Below are 21,173 nucleotides of genomic sequence, written 5' to 3'. Positions count from 1 at the left end.
GAGGGTTTTTGTCTTTAATTTTCAGGAACTGCAACTCAGCTTTCCGAGAAGTCCTGAAGGAGATAGAAAAGAGACCAGCCTGCGGGGGCCTGCCCATGATCTCCTTCCTCATCCTCCCCATGCAGAGAGTGACCCGGCTCCCTCTTCTGATGGATGTGAGTGAGAGGCCAATAAGAACAGTAATGATACTCATGGATAACCATTGCTTTCTTAAGAGTTGGAGGAGGGACGAAAGGGAGGGAGAGAGTTTGGAGCTCAAATTTTTTTTTAAATGAATATTAAAAAATTTTTAATGTAATTGGGAAGTAGTTAATGAAATTCATTTAAAAAAAATTTTTTTAAAGAGTAATGGTAAGTAAGATCATGAGTCCAGAACTAAAAGGGACCTTAGAGAGAGAGCATCTAGGTGAGGAGTCTAAGGCCCCGGGATATCAAGTGACTACTACAACGTCACATGAGTAATAGATTTGAGAAGTGGAATTCGAACCCAGGTCCTCTGACTCCAGATTTCTATACTCTATTCATCCTTCCCCTGGGCTTAGTGTTAGCTCCCTCTTTTAAGCTGTAGATCTCAGATCATGGACCCAGAGTTGGACCTAGATCTAAGAAGTCATCAAATCTAATCCTCCTGTTTTACAAATGAGTCAACTGAGGCAAGTTAAGTGCCTTGCCCAGGCTTAGACAACTGGTATAGGATTTCTGACTAGGATTTGAGCCCAGATCTTCCTGACTCTCAAGTCCAGGGCCCTATCCACTTATGTCAGGCTAGAAGGCCTACACATTGAGCCCCTAAAATCTTAGTGTGTACAAGATGAAGTTTTTCACTGGAGTTTGAATCCTGCCTCAGACACTTAGTAGCTGTGTGACTCTGGACCAATTGCTTCACTTCTGTCTGCCTCAGTTTTCTCAACTGTAAAATGGGGACAATAATAGCATCTACCCCCCAGCATGGTTGTGAGGACCAGTGGAGATAATGATCGTAAACCTTAAAGCGCTATGTAAATACTAGCTGTCTAGCATTCGTTATTTATTTTAGGTCTCTTTCCCGATCTGGGGAAGAGGCCATTGAGGGCAGGTCGGGGAAGGATTTAGGGAGCAGCGCCAGATCTGACTTTCCTGCCCTGGGTCAGCAGGGCCTGCGGTGCGGGGTGAGGGCTGCAGCTGGCTGTACAGCCAGTGGGAGGTTGTGTCTCAGTGCCCCTTTGTGGTCACACAAGCACCAATTATTCTCCAAAGCCAGCCGGGCAGGAGAGAAGTGGGTGGGCTGGAGAGCAGGGAGGAATGAGCTCTGTCCCCTGCCTAGGCTTCGGTGGCATCTGCCTGTCTGTCGGGAGGACACATCCAGGCTAGGAGGGGCCTGGGTAGAGACCCCCCAGGCCCTTAGGGGCCACGCCTAGAGGCAGCCGCGTGTGTCCTCCAAGTAGACGGTCTTGGGGGCCCCTCACAGAAGTGGTCAGCCCTCCTAGACTGCACCCCCGTGAGGAGACCTTCCCTGCACTCACATAGCCATCGCCCAGGTTCCAGACTTTCTCAGGCCTCACCTGGACAATGGCAATGGCTTTGCTTTCAGTGTCCCTGATCTCTTCTCAGGTCCAGGCTGGACCGGACACTCCCCTCCTCAGTCTTCAGTGGCTCCCCATTGCCTTTGAGATAAAATTCAGACTCCTCAGTCTGGAATGTAAAGCTGTCCCCAGTCTGGCCATTTTCCGCTTTTCCAGACATGTTTCTTTCTTACTCCACATTGCTGCCCAAATGGGCTTCTTGCTCTTCTCTGAATTTGACACTGTGTATGGGCTCTAGATTGCTGTGTCTGGAATACACTCCCACCTCCCCTCCTCACAGCTCAGCTCCCATGGCCTTTTCCCAATCCCCCCAATTGTGAGGGGCCTGCGGCTCTTAAGTTATTCTCATTTATTTATCAGTTTACCATCTACCACTGCTTGTGGAATGGAACCTCCATGAGGGCAGGGACCATTTCCTTGTTTTGTTTATGCGTCCCCTGTTCCTGGCACATACGCTAGATGTTGAATGAATGTTTGTTGAATGAATGAATGAATGTGAAGGAGAATTTTATACACTGATACAGAAATGAAAAAAGCAAATCTAAGGGGATTTGATACCATACCATTCAGGGTACCATCTGTCTGTTAGTGAGGGAAACGTCTTATATGTGTCCTCTCTACAGGGTCATGATGTGGCCTATGGGTCACATAGGGTGGCCAAGCTCCTCCTAGTGCTAGTGCTAGACACGTGGAGGGAGGAAGGGAGGAAGGGAGGGAAGGAAAGAAAGAAGGTGGAACAGAAAAAGGAGGGAGGTAGACTGGCTTCATTAAGCACTTACGAAGTGCCAGGCGATGGACTAAATCCAGGGGATACAAAGACAAGTGACCAAGACAATCCCTGCCCTAAGGACACTTACATTCTAATGGGGAAGATCATGTACGTAGAGGTGCTAGAATGTCTGGATTAAGAGTGTTTTTCATCAGTAGAGTTACCAGCAATGGTGTGCTGAGAACCCGCTCAAACAGCTGCCTGTTAAATTTTCGGGATGAGCATTTATACCATGGAAAATAGCAGACCTACCTATGGAGGCTTGAGCTGTTGTTTTGCTGATTGTTTAGGCTTAAGAAAGTGATGGAGAAAATGTTAATGGCACATATTAAATTTAAAGCATAAGCCCTGCGTTTGGAAAGCTGGTTGTTAAACTTTTGCCTAGATCCAGTATTTGGAGAGTCATCTGTTAAACATTCACCAGCACCCCCCTGGGCCTTTTTCAGGCTTGGTAGGGGTGAAGTGCTTGTGAATTGATTGGATTGTGTCGGGCAGCTCAGAGCCTGGGTTCCCTGTGTGTGATTGGTTGCATGTGGTTTTGGGGTGAGAACTTGGCCTAAAGAGTGAGAAGAATGACTCCCCTCCCCCAGCTCCTCATTCTTTGCTCTTGTTTGCACTCCAGACTCTGTGCCTGAAGACCCAGGGCCATCCAGACCGACGTAAAGTTGCCAGCCGAGCTCTGAAGGCCATCAGCAAGGTGTGATCCCTCCCTGTTTTTCCTTCTCCTTGGAATTATTTCCCTTTGGGTTTTCAGAATTCCGTTCTGGAGCATCCCCCATTCCTCCTGGGCTGACTTACTCTAAAGCATTTTACTCATTGGGACCCTCCCTGCCTTTTCTCCAGACCCTTTGAAATCTGTTTTCCCCACATCTAGGGGGCGTGTCAGACTAGGCCCTCATTCCCACCCCTTTTCCACTGTAGATTCAAGGAGGGAGGGGGCAGTCAGTCGCCACCTCCCTCCTCCTGGTTCCCCCCACTGCCAGCCCAGCAGCTGGTCCCTCCTGTCGGGGAGAATCAGATCCGGAATGGGATTTCCCTTGTTGCTCCCTCCTCTCTTTGAAGGATGAAATACTCACTAAGGCACGTCAAGAAGGGATTAGCTGCTCTCAGAGGGAGAAGAGAAGAGAGGAGAGTTGGGCATCCCTGCAGCTGTCTGAATTATGGAAGTCTCCCCCCACTATCACTGCTGTGTCGTGCCTCTTTGAGACTTGGGATCTGGGATGTTTCCCAAACTCCTCATCTCTCCTCTTTCTGCTTCCTAACAAAGAAATTATTTCAATTTCTGCCTCTTGGCTTTGACTCAAATATCGTGCACCATGCTTTGTCCCTCTGGTTTCTGGGTTTTTTTTTTTGCATGAATATACCTTCTTCATGTACACTGCCATCCCCCTTTCTTTTCCTTGGGCTGTTCCTTTTGATGTTATAGTCTTGGGTTTAATCCCTCCTAGGCTCCACTGGGTCATATTGGGGGCGCTCCTGGGTAATGTGGGGCCTATGAGATCACTGGCCTGGCCTTGACCTGCCTCCTGTGCCCATGTGTATTGACAGCTGGTGAAACAGTGTAATGAAGGTGCTCATAAGATGGAGAGGACGGAACAGATGTACAACCTGCAAACCCAGCTGGACTTTGGCAAAATCAAGGTAAAGGCCTTGTGTGGGGCTGGGCTGGGCTAGGCTGGGCGAGCATATCTTAGGTTTCACTGGGCTGCTCTAACCTAATTCTTTTTAACGCCCTAAATTTAGCAAACATCATGGAAACAAATTTTAAGTAAACAAATAAAAAGTTTAAATGATAGTACCCCAAACTGTGAACTCCACATCATTTACAGCTTGTTTAAAAAGCATATATTAACTTAAACTGAAGAAGACAATTTTGTCGTCATCTTTCCACATCCTTGGGTGCCAGTGTGGCTGACTGTGGAGTTTGCAAAGAGCCTCTTAGAAAGAAACAAATGCCGACCTTTCTTCTTGTTGCTTTGTGTCCTTCTGGGGGCGCAGATCTTCCTGGGAGCTGGGGTCAGTCACTGGAGGTCACTTAGAAGCCTGGGAGTCAGGAGGCACCTGGGTCAGAACCCCGCCTTGCAGATTGAATCGTGTGACTGTGGCCAAGTCCCTATTCCTCTGTGAACCTGAATTTCCTCTCCTATAAAATTGCGATACTAATACCTTTGACAGCTGTCTCATTAGGGCAACTAGATAGTACAGTGGTTAGAGCACTGGACCTGGAGATGGGAAGACCCGAGTTCAAATCCAGCCTCAAACACTTACTAGCTATGTGTGGCCCTGGCCAAGCCATTAAATCCTGTGTCTACCTCAGTTTCCTCATTTGTAAAATGGAGATAATAATAGCACTTAGCTCCCAGGGCTATTGTGAGACTCAAATGAGATAATATTTATAGGGTGCTTTGCAAGGCTTAAAGTGTTATGTAAATATTAGTTATTATTTGTAAACTTTAAACCATTAGCTGAATATCTTCTTTTTGTTATCATTACCCCCATCCTTGGAAATTGCAAGAACTGGTGTGTATGATTGCTGAGCAATTTTTACTTTTCAGTCTGTAAGCGCTGATGTTCTCTCCCTCCTACCCCAGTCCCCCATTAAATGATTCTAGACTCTTTGCCTGAAGACCGAGGGCAAATAAGTAAATAAATCTGAAATAAAAGGCTTTCTTTTCCTTAAACAAAAAGGCAAAGAAAGCCCTCATAATCAGTAGGCATAGCCAAGCAAAGGGCATTCCCACATTGGCCATGTCCCAAAATGTGGGTGTCTCTCCTTCCATACCCCGAGTCCATCCCCCCTGTGTCTGGAGGTGGGGAGCATGCTTCATCATCGGTCCTCTGGAATCATGATTGTACATGGCATCGATTAGATCTTGAGTGTTTCAAAGTCATTTTGGCTTTACAGTGTAGTTATTATATAAATTGTGCTCCTGATTCTACTCACTTCATCCCAACCCCGATCCTTGGAAGATCCTGGAGAAGGGATAGCAGGCCTGGAGAGGGACATATGTGCGGATTATGGGCCAAGTATAGACCAATGACCTTGACTTCCATCCCTGACAAACTCTGAAAACTTATCACTAAAGGGGTGGTTAGTGAACATTCAGAAAAGGAAGCAGCGATCCCAGGGCTTCAGTAAGAGCGGGCCAAGCCAGCCGAGCCCTATTTCTGTTTTTGACAGGGTTCCTAACTGATCAGTCAGGCAGTGCTAGAAATAGAGCGTACCAAACTTTTAGCAAATTACTTGATAATGCCTCTCGTGTGATTCTTGTAAGAAAGATGGAGAGCCAGGGACTAGACTATAGTCAGTTATATGGATCCAGGACTGGTTGAATAACTGAACTCAAGGAGTTAACGACTCAAGGAATTTGACTCAAGGAGTGAATTCCGGATCCTCTTAATGCTAGCGCCTCTGTGGCTTATCTCCCATTTATTCTGGCCGTGGCTTGCTGGTACGTCTCCCCTGTTAGATTGGACTCCTTGAGCACAGGAACCATTTTCTTGTTTTTTGTCTTTTACCCGGCCTGGTACCTCACAGGTGCTTAATAAATGCTTGTTGATTTGACAATTGAATGCAGCTTGGAAGGAGGTCTCTAGTGGAGTGCTCCATGGATCTGTGCTGGACTCAATGCCATTGAACATTTTGCTCAGTGACTCAGATGAAGGCACAGATGGTCTGCTTGTGGCATTTGCATGGAGAGATAGCTCACGCTTCAGATAACAGGACTCCCACCCCTATTCTCTCCAAGAAAGAATATAAACAGGCTAGAATATGGGAATGGTGTCTGTCACTTGGGCTCAGAGTACAGGAGGGGGTGGCTTGGCTTCATTTGCAGTTCATATGAAAACGATCTAGTGGTTTGAGTGGACTGCAAGAGTGCTATGAGTCAGCAGAGCGTTAAGGCAGCCCCAAAAGGTAAGATGGCCACGTGTTTCATTAAGGGAGTGGAGAGATGGGAGTCCCACAGCTCTTCTGCCCTGCTCAGATCACATCTGGAGTATGACATTCAATTCTGGGCTTCACATTTTTTAAAAGGGCATTGATTTATAAGCTAGAGAACAACCAGAATGGAGAAGGGTCTCCCCATCACACCATGTGAAGAACAACTGGAGGAAGTGAGATGGAAATTGGAAGCTGTGGGAAGGTGGGGTGTGAAAGGGCAGGTGCTTAGCCTGAGAGAGCAGAATCAGAAGCAGGAGGGGGAAGGTACAGAGAAGTCCACTGAGGTATTGGAATGTAACGGGGCAGCTGTCCCTTACAGAGAAGTCCACTGAGGTATTGGAATGTAACGGGGCAGCTGTCCCTAAGAGGAGGGGGCGGCCTTGGAGGTGGTGGGTGGCATCTGCCCATCTTGGAGGTCATGGGAAGATGGAGGGAGAGGGAGAGGAACAAGGAGGGAGGGAGAAAGAGGGAAGGGGGGGAGAGAGAGAGAGGAAGAGAAAGAGGAGAGAAGGAAAAAAAGTGAAGAGAGAAGGGGGGAGAAAGAGAGGAGAGAGAGACAGAAAGACAGAGCACACTCTACCAGGAGGGAGGTGGGCACGATGTAGTGGGCAGATCCCTGGACTTGAGAGTGTGGAAGCCCTGAGTTCAATTCTACCTTCCCCTGTGATTTTAGACCAGCTCCTTACCTTCTGTGGAACTCGTTTTCTTCCTCCACGCACAAAGTGGAATTACAGAATTTCAGAGTTAGAAAGGGCCTCAGAGAACATACGGGAGTCCAACTCACAGGTGGAAAATGGCGCACCAGCTCTAACATGCAACGATCCGGCCTTTGCCCCAGGAATTCCAGGGAAGGCAAATCCATTGTCCCTGGAACCAATCAGTGCTCTATGGTGTCCGGACGCTTTCCCAAGACCCCAGGCCCAAACTGGCCCCTTGACAAGCTCCTCTACCCTTGTTTGTCTTTCTGACCTCAGGGGTGGAGCACATCTGGTGTCCTCCCACAGGGAGGTCAGCCAGCTTTCATTAAGTGCCTGCTATGGGTAGCTGTTACAAGGAGGCAGATTGAGGTGTGACAAAAGCAACATCTTCCTAATTCTGCTCCCCCAATGTGCAAGTGGAGGGGTTGCTCAGAATATAGTCCCCCCTCACTGGAATTTTCTCGAGGTCAGCTAAGAAGCCCGTATTAATCACCTGCTCTTTGCTAAATTATAGGAATACAAAAACAAAACTTAAATCATCCCTGCTCTCAGGGAGCTTATACTCTTTTGGGGGGAGAGGGGCTGGGCACGTGTATGTCTGTAAATATATACAAGGTCTATACAAAATCAGTACTAGGTTGGGGGTGGTGTAGAAAGAATCTGTTTTCAGGTGTGGGTTGGATTAGATAACCCCTTTGGCCCTGGCCCCCTGAGAATCTGTGATTCATTGATCCCTCCAAGGGCCCCTCCAGCCAAGTGCTTTGTTTCTGGGTGGAAACCCCAGGTCCTGGAGCTTAGCTCTTGGCAGACCAGGCAGGCCCCTGCTGCTCCCTGATTAAGTCTGGGCTGACCTGCCAGCATCTTGATCTCCATGGCAAAGGTATCCATGGAGAAGGAGGAAAGCAGGTGGGGGGGGGGGTGGGCAGGGCTTCCAGGGTCAGAGGGCCTAGCTCAGGGTCCCCAGTTCAGAATCAGGATTTATGGTATCAAGTAGTTAGAAAACACTACATTTTGGGTCCCCCCCCAAAAAAAAAACCCAGTATACAACATTTCCACTATGTTAGTTTAAGCAAATTATTTCAATTTGGCTGGATTTGGATCCTGGTTTTGGTACTTCCTTATTCCTGGCTATTTACACTCTAGAGGAGCCCAGGGTTGGCATTGTACCCAGAACACCAGCCCTTTCTGCTCCTTATTACTCGGGTGCCCTTGGGGGGTGGCTTAAGGGGACTCTGAGCTGTTCTTCCGCCCTAAATCCTGTTGGCCTTGTGACCTCTCAAGCTTGGGGAATGTCTCCTTTCCGATTTTGAAATCAGGTTCCTAAATCTGATTTTCTTCACCTTTAAAAGGTGGGCTCAGGGATTCTGAACTTCATTTTGTATCATGGACCCCTCGGGCAGTCTGGTGAAGCCAGAGACCCCTCACCCACCCCAGCCCTGCCAGCCTTCAAGGCTACCTTTAGGTCCATCCCCTCCTTCCACGAGGCTCTATCGTCTTTCCCTGAACTCATTCCAAAGAGGGCTTGATGGCGTTTATTTAACAAATATTTATTGGACATCATGTTATTTAGTGGGCCAAGCACTGAACTTTTTAAATACAGGAAATAAAATACAAAAGGAAACCAATTACATTAAAATATGGTTGTTAAGGTAGTAAAATTGAAGGGGGGTTGGGAACTGATCCTGCCTATGACCCTAATTCCCTGTCATCTGGGCCAAGGCCCTTCCAGATCCCAACCTCCTTCATCCCTGCCTCTTAACCGACAGGATTATGTCACTGGAGAGATGAATGAGTGAATGCTTCCTCTGTGTTCTTTCTCAAACCACCCAGCCCAATATCAGACTGCCCCGCCTGTCTGGTCTAGACCCCTGCTCCCTAATCCCAGAGGCCTGCCCTGGCTCCTCCCCTACCCGGACCCATCACTTTCCATTTGAAGTGTGTTTGATGCGGGTGGTTGCTTGCCTGTCGTCTCCCCACTAGCATGTGAGTGGTGGGGGGTCGGGATGGGGCGGGGCAATGAACAGGGTGGGGACCATATTTTTTTTCCTGTCTTTATTTCCCCAGCTCCCAGCACACAGTAAATGCTTGTTAACACCTGTGTGCCTGAATCACTCTAACTCCACCCCCCAGGTTTAGCCTCCCCCTGCCCTCACCCCTCATGTGTATAGCACCCCCACACTGACCCCTTTCATCATGTGACTTCCCCTGCTCACGAGCACTCAGGGGGAGGGGGCACGCAGGGATTCCACACTGCTCTACCTGGTTTTCAAGGCCTGGCCTCCACCGTATTTCCCACTTCTCCTCCTAGTCCCCTTCAAACCAACTAGTATCCTCACTGTCTCCTGAAACAAAGAGGTTCCTTCCCTGCGCTCGGTGTCTGCCCGCGCTGTTTCCTTTACCAGGAATGTTCTCCCCACTCCCCCTCCCCTCCCCAGTCCTGCCAGCCTTCAGGGGCCACCGTTAGCCCCATCCCCTCCAGGAAGCCCCCCGGGGGGACCTCGCCTTCCAAGCAGCTCTATCACCTGTCCCTGAACTCATTCCAAAGAGTGCTTGATTGCATTTGTTTGTTTAACTCATTTGTTGGACACCTATTAGGTTAATGGACAGAGTCCCGGGCTTTGAATATAAAGAGCCCGGAGTTCAAATCAAGTCTCTGCCACTTACTAGTTGCATAAGTCCTTTAGCTTGAGGTTTCATTTCCCTTTTCTGTTAATAAGGGTTAGGTGATTTTTGAGGGCTCTTGAAGCTCTGACATTCTGATTTTATGTATAAGATGCTGGGAGGAGACAAGGAAGACTTAAGATGGAAGCCCTGCCCACAGGGAGCTCCCACTCTAGTAGGACAGAAGGGACCTGGCCGGGGTAACTGTAGTTGGAGCTGAAGGTGAAAGGGCAATCTGTCTGGACAAAGGTGAGGGTAGAGGTCGGGGAGAGAAATCACCAGGGGCGTGATCATTGATTTGAGAATCTTAGATATCCTCTGGTCCACACTCTGCATTTTACAGATGAGGAAACTGAGGGCCAGGAGAGTTAATTGACTTACTCAAGGTATAGGAGATGTGGGATTTGAACCCAGGTCCTCTCCGCCTCCAGATCCATCCATCTTCTTACTGTGATCCTTATTCTTGGTCTGTTAATAGTTCCCCTGCTGTTTGGGGTTTGAGTGACTGATTTCTCCCCCATCCAAGACTGAAAGGTCCCTTGACTCATAGTTAGATCTAGAAGGGATTGCCTCGTCCAGGCCCCCTCACTTCAGAGGTAAGAAAATGGAGGTCCATGTCAAGACCTCAGTGGACAGATGACGATGTCTCCTGCCTCTTAGCCGGGAGGTGATGGACTGTACATGCAGAATGGGGCATGCATCTTCTGATGTGGTCACTGTGTTTATTTGTTTTGCTCAGCTGAGCTTGTTTGTAACATGGGAGGCTTCTGTTGAGGAGCAAGAATGAGTCATTGGGATATGATTGATGGTAAAGCTAGAGATTGAGAGAGGAAAGAAAAGGGGGGGGGAGAGAGAGGAAGGGAGGGAGGGAGGAAGGGAGGGAGAGAGAGGGAGAGAGAGAGAGAGGGAGAGAGAAAGGGAGGGAGGGGGAGAGGGAGAGAGAGAGAGAGAGAGAGGGAGGGAGAGAGAGGGAGGGAGGGGAGAGGAGGGAGGGGGAGAGGGAAAGAGAGAGAGAGAGGGAGGGAGGGAGGGGGAGAGGGAAAGAGAGAGAGAGAGGGAGGGAGGGGGAGAGGGAGGGAGGGGAGAGGGAAAGAGAGAGAGGAGGGAGGAGGAGAGGGAAAGAGAGAGGGAGGGAGAGAGAGAGGGAGGGAGGGGGAGAGGGAAAGAGAGAGAGAGAGGGAGGGAGAGAGAGGGAGGGAGGGGGAGAGGGAGGGAGGGGGAGAGGGAGAGAGAGAGAGGGAGGGAGAGAGAAAGGGAGGGAGGGAGGAAGGGAGGGAGAGAGAGGGAGAGAGAGAGAGAGAGGGAGGGAGAGAGAGAGAATTTAAAAAGAGAAAATATATGGGCTGAGTTCATTGAGTTGCCCAAGGTCACCTGGCTGGTGAGTAAAGAGCAGGAGGGTCTCAGTTCCTCGCTTAGCCCTCTGCCCCTCACTCAGGGAAGCAGCCCTGTAGAGCAAGTACCATTATCCCCATTTTGCAGATGAATAAGTTGAGGCTTGGCCCAGGCCTCTCTGGTGGTCACGTCCGGCTCTGCTTCCTCCCAGGCCTTTCCTCTGATCTCTGTCTCCCGGTGGCTGCTGAAGAGAGGGGAGCTCTGCTTGGTGGAAGAGCCCAGCCTCTTCCGGAAAATCTCCAGCCGGCCGACATGCTACCTCTTCCTGTTTGATGACGTCCTGATGGTCACCAAGAAGAAGAGGTGCCCCTCCCCTGCCCTTCCGTGCCCTGGGACCTCGGGGGGGCTGCAGGAGGGGCCGGTGTGGGGGATGGAAGGCCTCGGGACAGCTTGGGAGGAGGTCCTGTCTGACCGGAGCTCAGAGCCCGTCTGGCTCAGTGAGAGTTAACGTCAGACCGAGTTCTCTGGTTCTCCTCGGCCACAGAGAGCACGCCAGCCTCGACCAAGTCTCATTTACGAGTCTCTGCCTTTTGTCCGGCCTCCCAAGCGATGCCCTCTGCAGGGTGTATGTAGCTAACCCTCCAGGGTCCATCTGCCAAGAACCTACCCCAGCAGGGCGAGAGCAGGCCAGGGGGGAGGGGGCACGCAGGGATTCCAGGAACAGAATGTGGACCCCTGATTGGCTTTCGCTCCCTGCGGTCCAGAACTCCCAGACTCAAGAATTCCACTGGCTTCTGCCTCCTCGTCACAATAATAAAAATAGCGATAGCTAGCATTTATATAGTGCCTACTGTGTGTCAAACACTGTCCTAGGCACTTTACAGATAATATTTCACAACAACCTGAGAGGTAGGTGCTCTAATCGTTCCCATTTTATAGATGAGTAAACTGAGGCAAACAGAGCAAGAAATTTTCCCAGGGTCATGTAGCTAGTCAGTATTAGAGTCAGATTCGAATCCAGTTCTTCTGCCTCCAAGTCCAACATTTTTGCCCCTGCACTAAGAAGAGTAGAAGGGATGGAAGAAAACAAGGATTTATTAAGCACTTGCTGTATGCCAAGCAAGAAGAAGAAGACAGTCTCTGCCCTCAAAGAGCTTACGTTCTAATGGGGAAGACAATGCACAACAGGGAGCCAAGAAGTAGGGGAAATGAAAGTGCTCGGCCCAGCAGCGTGTTTGAAGGCTAGAGAAACGGGACTGGGAGGGAAATGGAGGCAGGCCAGCCTGCAGACCAAATGCAGACTCCAAGGGGAAGCCCCTCCCTCCCTCCCTCCTTCCCACCTTCCTCCCTCCCTCCCTTCCTCCCTTCCGTCCTTTCTTCCTTTCCCTTCCTTCCTCCATCCCTCTCTTCTTTCCTCCCTCCCTCCCTTTCCTTCCTCCCCTTCCTTTCTTTCCCTTCCTCCCTCTCTCCTTCCCTCCCACCTTCCTCTCTCCCTGTCTCCTTTCCTCCTTCCTTCCTACCTTCCCTTGTTCCCTCCCTTCCTCCCCATCTCCCTTCTTCTCACCTTCTTCCCTCCCACCTTCCATCTTTCCTTCCTTTCTTCCTTCCTTTCTCCCTCCCTCCCTCCTTCCCACCTTCCTTGCTCCTTCCTACCTTCCTTCCTTCCTTCCTTCCTTCCCTTCCTCTCTCTCCCTCCTTTCTTCCTCCCCTCTTTCTTCCTCCCTCCCGGCAGGGTGCTGGGTGTGGGATTGGTAGGTCAGTGACCCAGGCCACTTGACAACACTTCATTCAGGCATGAGACTGGTGGTGGGAGCTGTCACGGAGAGTGAGATGCCGTCCAGCCTGAGATCTCACCAGGCCGCTTTGCCCTTTGGCAGTGAGGAGCACTACGTGGTGATAGATTACGCCAAGAAGGACCAAATCCAAGTCAAGAAGGTGGAGCCAGATGAAATCTCATTGCCGGGAGGGAGCAACCGCAGCTCGTCCATCCCTTACCCCTTCCAGGTGACCATGCTGAGGAACAGCGAAGGGAAGCAGGAGCAGATCCTGTTGTCCTCAGACTCTGCGTAAGTAGGTGGCAGTCACAAGCCTGGGCCCCTCTTCTAGGAGCACTTGAGGGCGGGGACAGGAGAGGACAGGTGCAGCATTGGGGCTGGGAGGGTGTAGCCACTGGCCTTTGGGCTGATCTGGTGGATAGCATGGGTTGCTTATGTGCCGTGACCTTTAGATCATTGATTGGGTCATGAATTTAGAACTAGGAGGGTCTTCTGGCTCAACCTTCTTATTTTATAGACAAGAAACTGAGATACAGAGCAGTTAAGTGTTTCCCGCAGGACAGTACAGGCTGGCTTCTGACTCCAAAGCCAGGCCTCTTCCCACTGGACTGTGCATGACATGGCTTTCCTCTCCTGTAAGAGATTAGAATTATTGCGCACACACACACACACACACACACACACACACACACACACACACACACACACACACACACACACACCCCTGCCCAAGAATGGGGAGGGGTACTACTGTTAGACAACAATACAGAAAGGCCTTCCATTTCAGGGAAGGATTTGATGAGTCAGATTTCGGACATGTTAGGTTTGCGTTGAGGTCCACACGGCTAAGTGGAGATGTCTTTTCATGATTTAAGAAGCCCTTGGTATCATCTAGAGATGTGTTATTAGGTGTCATTTTGGGTGGATCTGTGACTGTATTGGTATAGAGAACTTCCAATGAAGATACTCCCTCTATCAGTACACCTGGATGTGTTTAAATATGCCAATCAGCACCAGCTTGGTGGTGGAAGGAAGGAGGGAGGGAGGAGGAGGGAGAGGAGAGAGAGAGAGAGAGAGAGAGAGAGAGAGAGAGAGAGAGAGAGAGAGAGAGAGAGAGAGAGGAAGGAAGGAAGGAAGGAAGGAAGGAAGGAAGGAAGGAAAGAAAGAGGGAAGGAGGGAGGGAGGAAGGAAGGAAGCATATTGGATAGCAAAGGGTGCAATTAATAAACAAAAATTTTCAATTGTATTTGTCTTTGGTTATCAGGGGAAGTGTGTGTGGGGGAGTGTCACGTCTTTCTTCACAAAACTCTCATTCGGGTCTTTGGATTCCGTGGCTAAGATGTTTTATTTGGCAGAAAGGTTTCCAGGATGCATTTTCTATTGAAAATTCTAAGCATAACAGGTGCAGGACTTTGCCAGTGTGGCATCGCCATCTCGGATTCCTGCTAAAACATAATCTATTTTCCTCTGGTTCTCAAATTCATAATTACTATGAATCTCTTCACTTTGATTTGTTTTCAGTTTATGGGGCCTTTCATTCATTTTTTCCCCAGCACTTTGTAGTTTATATATTTGTAATTCCATAATTTAATATTGCCTTTGTTTCTGCTATCAGAATTCTATTACGATACCATTTCAAAAATGGAAATAAATCTTTCGAGAGACAAAAAGAATTAAAATTGTTGCCCTTACAATTTCAGATCAGAAAACCAAGGTAGCGTTTTGTGATTTTGTTGAGATCCTGTGGAACAGAGGGTGAAATCCAAATAGAAAGGGGCTGGTGGGCACTAAATGGTCCATAAGGATGCCTGTGGGCTCCATATTGACCCAGGAAACCACAAATTCAGAATACCTATGTTCCATTTATTTTATTTGGTATTTCCCAATTACATTTTAATCTAGTTTGGGCCACACTAGGGACCACGTATAACGGGTCACACGTTTGACACCTCTGGTGTGGGACTCCCCTCTGAGGTCTCTCCCTCAATGCACACTCAGACTCATGGGTTTGAGTCTCCAGAAGGGCAGCTGCTATTTTCAGGGTTTTAGAGGAAACTCTGAGGGGTTGGGATTTTCATCCTGTATCTCATGAGCCCCTACCAGTATACCTCTGTTAGCATGAGTAAGACAGACTTCATTAGTTTTTAGAAAGGGCATTTACTGGGATGGTAGAGTAAATATGGTTGGTACTTTTGGGTTGGTACAGTGGTCATGAGCAACATATGTAGGGAACACGTGTGACCAAAGGGTAAATCCACAGCTCTTAGTTGCTGGAAGTCTTTTCATGAGTCCATAGCCAGGATTCTCCAATACAAGGGGTAGCATTCCTTGAAACTGCTTCCTTATTTGAGTGACTATCTTTTTTTAAATTTGCCTTTATTCATGTTTGTTTTCAGTGTATCTTAGATCCCACATAGAACCTCTCTTTTCTAGTGTGACTAGCTCTTTGCCATCAGCATGTATTTGCTCTTTTCTAGATGCCCTATTTTATACAGTCCTTTCTCTTGTGATACAATCAATGGAAACGGGAGGAAAGAGACAGACAGTCACACATACGTACACACACCCAAACACACACATTTACACTACCATTTCTCTCCCTACCAAGAATGTTTCCTTCTGAACATGGAGTCTTTCACCGTTGGGCTGGCTTGCTCCTGAAATTCCTCCATTGTCTCAAACCCCTGGAAGGGTCCCAAGCCAGTCTGGTCAGCTCATTAACTATTCCCACTTGACCCCAGCCAAAGGGGTTGGGGGGAATCACACTTTGCAAAGAGATGTGACCACTCATTGGGCGTGTTGGAGAGAGGACTCTTGGTTAGGTCTGGGATGGACTAAATGGTCCAGGGTGTCTTTCAGTGTGGACCCTGAGCAGCTACAAGTTTGAGACACATAGAAATGTGATGTTAATGAGGCTTTGAAGCCCCAAAGTTACATCATGGGATTTAGAGCTGCAATAGACCTTCCTCCTCATTTTACAGATGAGGAAACTGAGGACCAGAGAGGTGACACACAGGTGTCAGAGGCAGGATATGAACCCAGGCTCTTGGACGGCAGAACCAGCCTTCTTTTCACTGTGCCTTTTTTCATGTCTTCATAATCACATCATCAAATACAGCAAGGCCCCTTTAGTGCCAATAATGAATCCCTTGAAGTGGTTACATGTATTTGAATTCAGTTATTCCAAGTATTTAATGTTATAATTAAGTAAAATATGGTCATTGGTTCCTGCCCAGTGTAAATATGCAGTATGAACTGGAATGACGTGACCACCGTGGGGAATTCATTATTGGCAGTAATCAGGACCTTGCTATAATTCAAGTGATTCCAGAGTCATCCCATGCACCAGGCCCACCTTTAGCCCAGAAGGGCTCCAGAAAGGAGCTTTGGTCTTCTGACTCCAGGGCCAGCTCTTTTTGAACGGGCTGGAATCCTAACCCTTCTGTTCATTGTCTGTGTGACCCTGGACAAGTGTCTCTGTCTCTCCTGCTGTTTATCCCTAGTCGTCTCTCGTCTCTTCCTGCTTCATCCTCTGTAAGATAAAAAGTGTCCTCAGAGGTCCCTTCTAGATCTCAGTGTTTGCCCTGATAGCTCCAGACTCTCAGGTTGTTTTCTCTCATGTCCACAGGAGTGACCGGGCCCGGTGGATCACTGCCCTGGAGCATAAGGAGAATCAGGAGCAAGGCCTAGCCAGTAAAGGAGGTACGACCCAGGCTTGGGAGGGAGGACGAAGCCAGATGGGGGAGGGCGGCTCGGCCTCCTCCGTGCAGCTGGAGTGCATAACTCTGGCTCTTGCTGATGGGAGCTTTCAGCAGGTGGGAGTTAGGGAGTGGAGGAGCTCAGATTCTTCAGAGATGAAGCAGAGGACAGGATGCTTATGTTGGAGCAGAAGTCTGGAGAGCTTGAGCGCCTGGGGTCTGAGGGCCTGGGGGGCTGGCTCTGCCTGCAGCTATAAGAGAAACAGATTCCCCTTCCTCCCTTGCCACACCTCAGATGGATCTGAGAACATCTGTCACTGCTTCTTGCCCTAAGTCAGGGCTCCCTGGGATAGCCCTAGTTTAATTCTCCTCGGATCTTTGGGGGTCTGTGTGTCTGTAAACACACCTGTTTGTGTCTTTGTGAATGTGAAGGAGGGCACAATGCAGATCTGTGAGCAGGCATTTAACACTGTTAACCACTCTCTCCCCCAGATACTCTCTTCTCTGCATTGTTGTGACTACTCTTGATTCTCCCCCAACGTGTCTGGCCTCTCCTTCCTTCGCAGTCTCTTTTCCTGAATCATCATGTCGCACCCATTAACTGTGGGGTCAGAGATCCCCTATAGGGGATCTATCCATAGGCCTACTTTGCTTTTCTGTCTATACTCTCTCACTTGGTAATCTCACCAGCTCCCGTGGGTTTAGTTATCATCTTCACCCAAGAAGACTCCCCTCTCCAGCCAATTCCCATCCCTTGGCCCCAAATTCCAAGTTTGTCACCCACTGCTGATCAGATATTTCAAACTGGAAGTCCTACATGTGTCTCAAACTCCACTTGTCCAGAGCAGGCCTCTTCCCCTCCAAACCCACCTCTCTTTCACACACTCCTATTTCTGGCAAAGACCCCGCCGTCATCCTAGTTACGCATACACAACCTCAGAGTTGTCCTCCGTTTTTCACCCTCCCTCGCCCCACGCACCCGCTCAGTTGCCCAGATCTCTTGTATGCTTTCCCTTCTTATCTACGCACATAGCTAGTTCGGGCCCTCAGTATTGTAACATCATGCTAATTGGTATCCGCGCCTTCTGTCCTCAACCCAGACCTAACACAGAACAGGTCTGACCATTGACCCCTGCTCACTACATTTAAAATTCTTAACAACCTGGACCCAACCTATATTTCCAGCCTCATCACATGACTGCCCTCCATATTCACTGTGGTCCTGCCAAACTGGTCTTCGTAACGTGCCTCTTACATGATGCTGTATCTGCTACCTCTGTCCCTAAGCCTGGAATGCCCTTCCCCTCCCCTCCATCAATCAGAGCTTCCTTGAGGGCTCAGCTTAACCACCTTCTCCAGGGGGCTTTGCCTACTCCCCCAAGAGAGCCATGTGCCATACTTATACATGTACACGTTGTCTGCCTCGGTGAGAATATATTTGTTTCTGCCCTCTACCCCCCCCCGTACCCAGATAATGCCGGGACAACAATAGGCGATTAATAAGTGCTTATTAATTGAATGATTGACAGTCATGAGTCTCTGTGTGCCTGTGAGCCTCTTTTAAATCAGTCTTTCTTGACCTCCCTTTACGTAGGGTTAGAGAGGACAAAGCGAAGGACCATCCGTAAGCCAGGAGATGCTCCCCGGGCGCCCCCTGCTGGCTGCGTAGTGTAGAGCATGAACCAGAGCCCAGCCTTTTCTCCACCTGAAGTAGGGGTCCAGGAGGCAAACCTGACCTGGCCGGAGGAGGCTGGGGCTGCCCACTAGGAGCCAGGCCCAGGGCAAGGAGATAGCTCCCGTCCGAGCAAGACTAGAATCTTCCTTTGCAGCAGGCTTACTCTCGCCTCCTGGCTCCAGGCTTGAGGGCTCTGGCAGCTGGGACTTGGCCCCTTCTTTACCCGGGGGCCGACCCCAGCCTCCCAATGTGGGGCCCCCTTGGGACTGGAGTCCCCAAGGACGAGGCTTCACTTGCATTCTTTGGTCGTAGGCAGGGTGAAGGGAAGGGGGATGCTACCCCTCCTCTCCCATAGACCCTAACCTAGGGGCAGGGAACAGGATCTGATCTGGCTGTCAGAAATCCCTTCTTCTGTAGTGAAGGTTTTTTCCTTCCCTGCTCTTCTCTTTCCTCTCTCCCTGCCTCCCTCCTCTCTTCTTCGTCCTCCTCCTCCCCTTCCTCTTCTCCCTCCTTCCTTGTCTTCATCTTCCTCTCCACCTCCTTGTCCCCCTCTTCTCCCTGCCGTCTTTGTCCCCCTCATCCTCCTCACTCCCCGATTCCTGGTCTTCTCCCTCTCCCACTGTCTCCCCCTCCGGTTTTCTGGCAGCAGAGCCCCACAGCAGAGGCTCAGGGAAGCCCCGACCCCCTTCTTTTTCCCTGTCATCACGCCCTGAGTGACACATCTCCCTCCTTGCCCTCAGACCTACACCAGGTGGAGATCACCAAGGCGTATTTTGCCAAACAGGCCGATGAGATCACCCTGCAGCAGGCAGATGTGGTCCTGATCCAGCAGCAAGAAGATGGTGAGCTCCTCATGGATGTGCCCTGACCGGCCAACACTGAAAAACTTCACAGAATGTTATGCAGCCAAGCTAAGTGTGCCTGTCTTTACACAGCAGACGCACTATGGGGCAAACATTGCGTCAATTGGATCCTGATTTAACATCCTAGAGAAAGTTGTTGATAATTGCCCACACTTCCATAGGGCTTGGGGTTCAAAAACTGCTTCTCTTACAGTAAACCTGTGAGATAGTGCAGGTGTTAGTGATGCCATTTTACAGATGGGGAAACTGAGACTTGGGTGAATTAACTTGTCCGAGGTCACATTTGAGAACTTGAAAGCATGCTCAATTATTCTCTAATCCCCTTTCTGATATGTTTTTAGTAGGGAAGACCCCTAGATTCCCTGATCCATATAGGGACCCCAAGCATTTTAGGATGGTACCAAGAGTAGACCCACTGAGCCAGTGACCTTCCCATCAGCTGCCTCTGCTCTGTCTAAACACTCGGGATTGAGCTCTCCTTTCTACTGTTTTATTTTTTTTCATAACAGGCTGGTTTTATGGAGAGCGTCTGCGTGATGGGGAGATTGGCTGGTTCCCCGAGGACTATGCCCGAGCCATCACCAGCAGAGTGGCTGTGGAAGGCAACGTGCGCAGGCTGGAACGATTGAGGGTGGAGACGGATGTGTAGACGACTCATCCGAGCCTTCTCAGGCTTTCCAAGTTTCTTGTCTGGGTGCAAGGGTTTCACAACAGACCGAGGGTTCCCCATCAGAGCCGTCTTCTCTAGGGTTTGCAAATGGTACGTGTGAGCTGCGAAGCCTTTCCAGGGAATCTTTGGGGTTCCAGTCAGCCCCTTCCCATTACCCTTTTCCCTGGGTCAATTTTTGTTCCAATTTTGGGAAGCCTGGGCTCATCTGGTCCTGAGTTTGCCCCCCTTCTGTTGATTTTTCCTCCCCTCTCCAGCCTGCCCCAAATTCACATACAGAAAGGCCACTTTAGGTGGGCTTTGAGTGGCCCCAGTAGGTACATCCCATAACAATGCACCTGTCTGCTTACCCAGCACCACCTGTCACACATTCCTGACTATGGCATTACAAAGGAAATGTTTAATCCCTTCGAAAACATTTGCATTTGAGAAGGAAACAAGAAGGGAGTGGGCTGTGCTGGGCAGAGGAGGTAGCCAGAGGTCAGAAGGACAGGGGATTTTTTAGGCCATCCCTGCCCTTATTAAGCCAGCCCTCCTCTCAGCTGTCACCTGCACCCCCATTTTCATTGGCCCAGCAGTGATCCTCCTTCCCTTGGCCTTCAGGTCCTGCTAGGTGGGTGTCGGGGCACAGACGGACTTGAAAGCCCCCAGCTTTCTGGGGGCTGGCCCTGAGGCTGAGGGAGGGGGGAGGAGCACTGGACTGTACATTGTTGTATATTGTGTTTTTCTGAGAAATGTAAAAGTCATTAAAATTATTTCATTAAAACCCACTGTTTCTTTACTGCAGGAAGGGCCCTTGTGTCATGAGGTCCTATAACCCAGAATCCTAAGGTTCCTGCAAACTTCAATCAGTCCCCAAGTGCCTGGATTCCAAGGTTCTCTGATCTGTCATTTCAGAGCCTGGAACCACTGACCTACATCTCAAAGCTTGGACCTTAGAATTAGAATGTCCAAAGTTTTCTAGATCTGGGACTCCCGAGTCTAGAATTCTAGATCCATGTAGCCATCTAACTTTTGATGATACAGAACCCTACCCAATCTTCCTATGACCTAGAATCATCCTGTCATCCCAGAGCCTGGAGATCTAGACCTTTGAGATACTACCACCTTAGGCTCCTGGCATCTAGAACCTTTGGGAGCCCAGTTTGGGCCCAGAGTTTGTCTGAAGTTTCTGAATTCCCAAGGGGTCTAAGATGCTAGGTGTCAGTTTCCTCATCTGTAAAACAAGTGGTCTGGCCTAGATGGCCTCTGGAGGCCCTTTTAGCTCCTGGAGCTATGATTGCATGAGCCAAAGAGTCTTAAGAGACAGAACCTCAGAGGTCACCTACAACTACCTTCATTTTCTTGATGAGGAAATTGAGGCCTGGACAGGTAAAATGAATTTCCCCGAGGTCATACAGATGGAGACAGAAGCCAGGTCTTCTGACTCAAGACCGCTACTCTTTCTCCTTAACCTCTCATTTCAAGGTTCTGGGCTGACTTTTCCACCTGCAAGAAGTTCCCTTGTGAGAATCACACTGAACAAACCAG

The 21,173-nt window shown here is 49.4% G+C and overlaps 1 protein-coding gene across 2 annotated transcripts in view; it reads left to right on the top strand.

Moving 5' to 3' along the window:
* Window positions 1–20,409, top strand: part of ARHGEF16 (Rho guanine nucleotide exchange factor 16) — a 75,444-nt gene extending 55,035 nt beyond the window's left edge. For both annotated transcript variants that reach the window (XM_020975487.2, XM_020975502.2), the window contains exons 8-15: window positions 26–155; window positions 2,954–3,028; window positions 3,880–3,972; window positions 11,177–11,328; window positions 12,843–13,031; window positions 16,369–16,442; window positions 18,854–18,955; window positions 19,486–20,409. In XM_020975487.2, coding sequence (XP_020831146.1) covers window positions 26–155; window positions 2,954–3,028; window positions 3,880–3,972; window positions 11,177–11,328; window positions 12,843–13,031; window positions 16,369–16,442; window positions 18,854–18,955; window positions 19,486–19,625 — 955 coding nt within the window. In that variant the 3' untranslated portion in view covers window positions 19,626–20,409. The remainder of the gene's footprint in view (window positions 1–25; window positions 156–2,953; window positions 3,029–3,879; window positions 3,973–11,176; window positions 11,329–12,842; window positions 13,032–16,368; window positions 16,443–18,853; window positions 18,956–19,485) is intronic.
* Window positions 20,410–21,173: the final 764 nt, after the last annotated feature.

The sequence above is a fragment of the Phascolarctos cinereus genome, unplaced genomic scaffold (genome assembly GCF_003287225.1).
Source record: "Phascolarctos cinereus isolate Bilbo 61053 unplaced genomic scaffold, phaCin_HiC Scaffold_726;HRSCAF=1367, whole genome shotgun sequence".
NCBI lineage: Eukaryota > Metazoa > Chordata > Mammalia > Diprotodontia > Phascolarctidae > Phascolarctos > Phascolarctos cinereus.
This window is presented reverse-complemented; position numbering and strand designations above follow the sequence as displayed.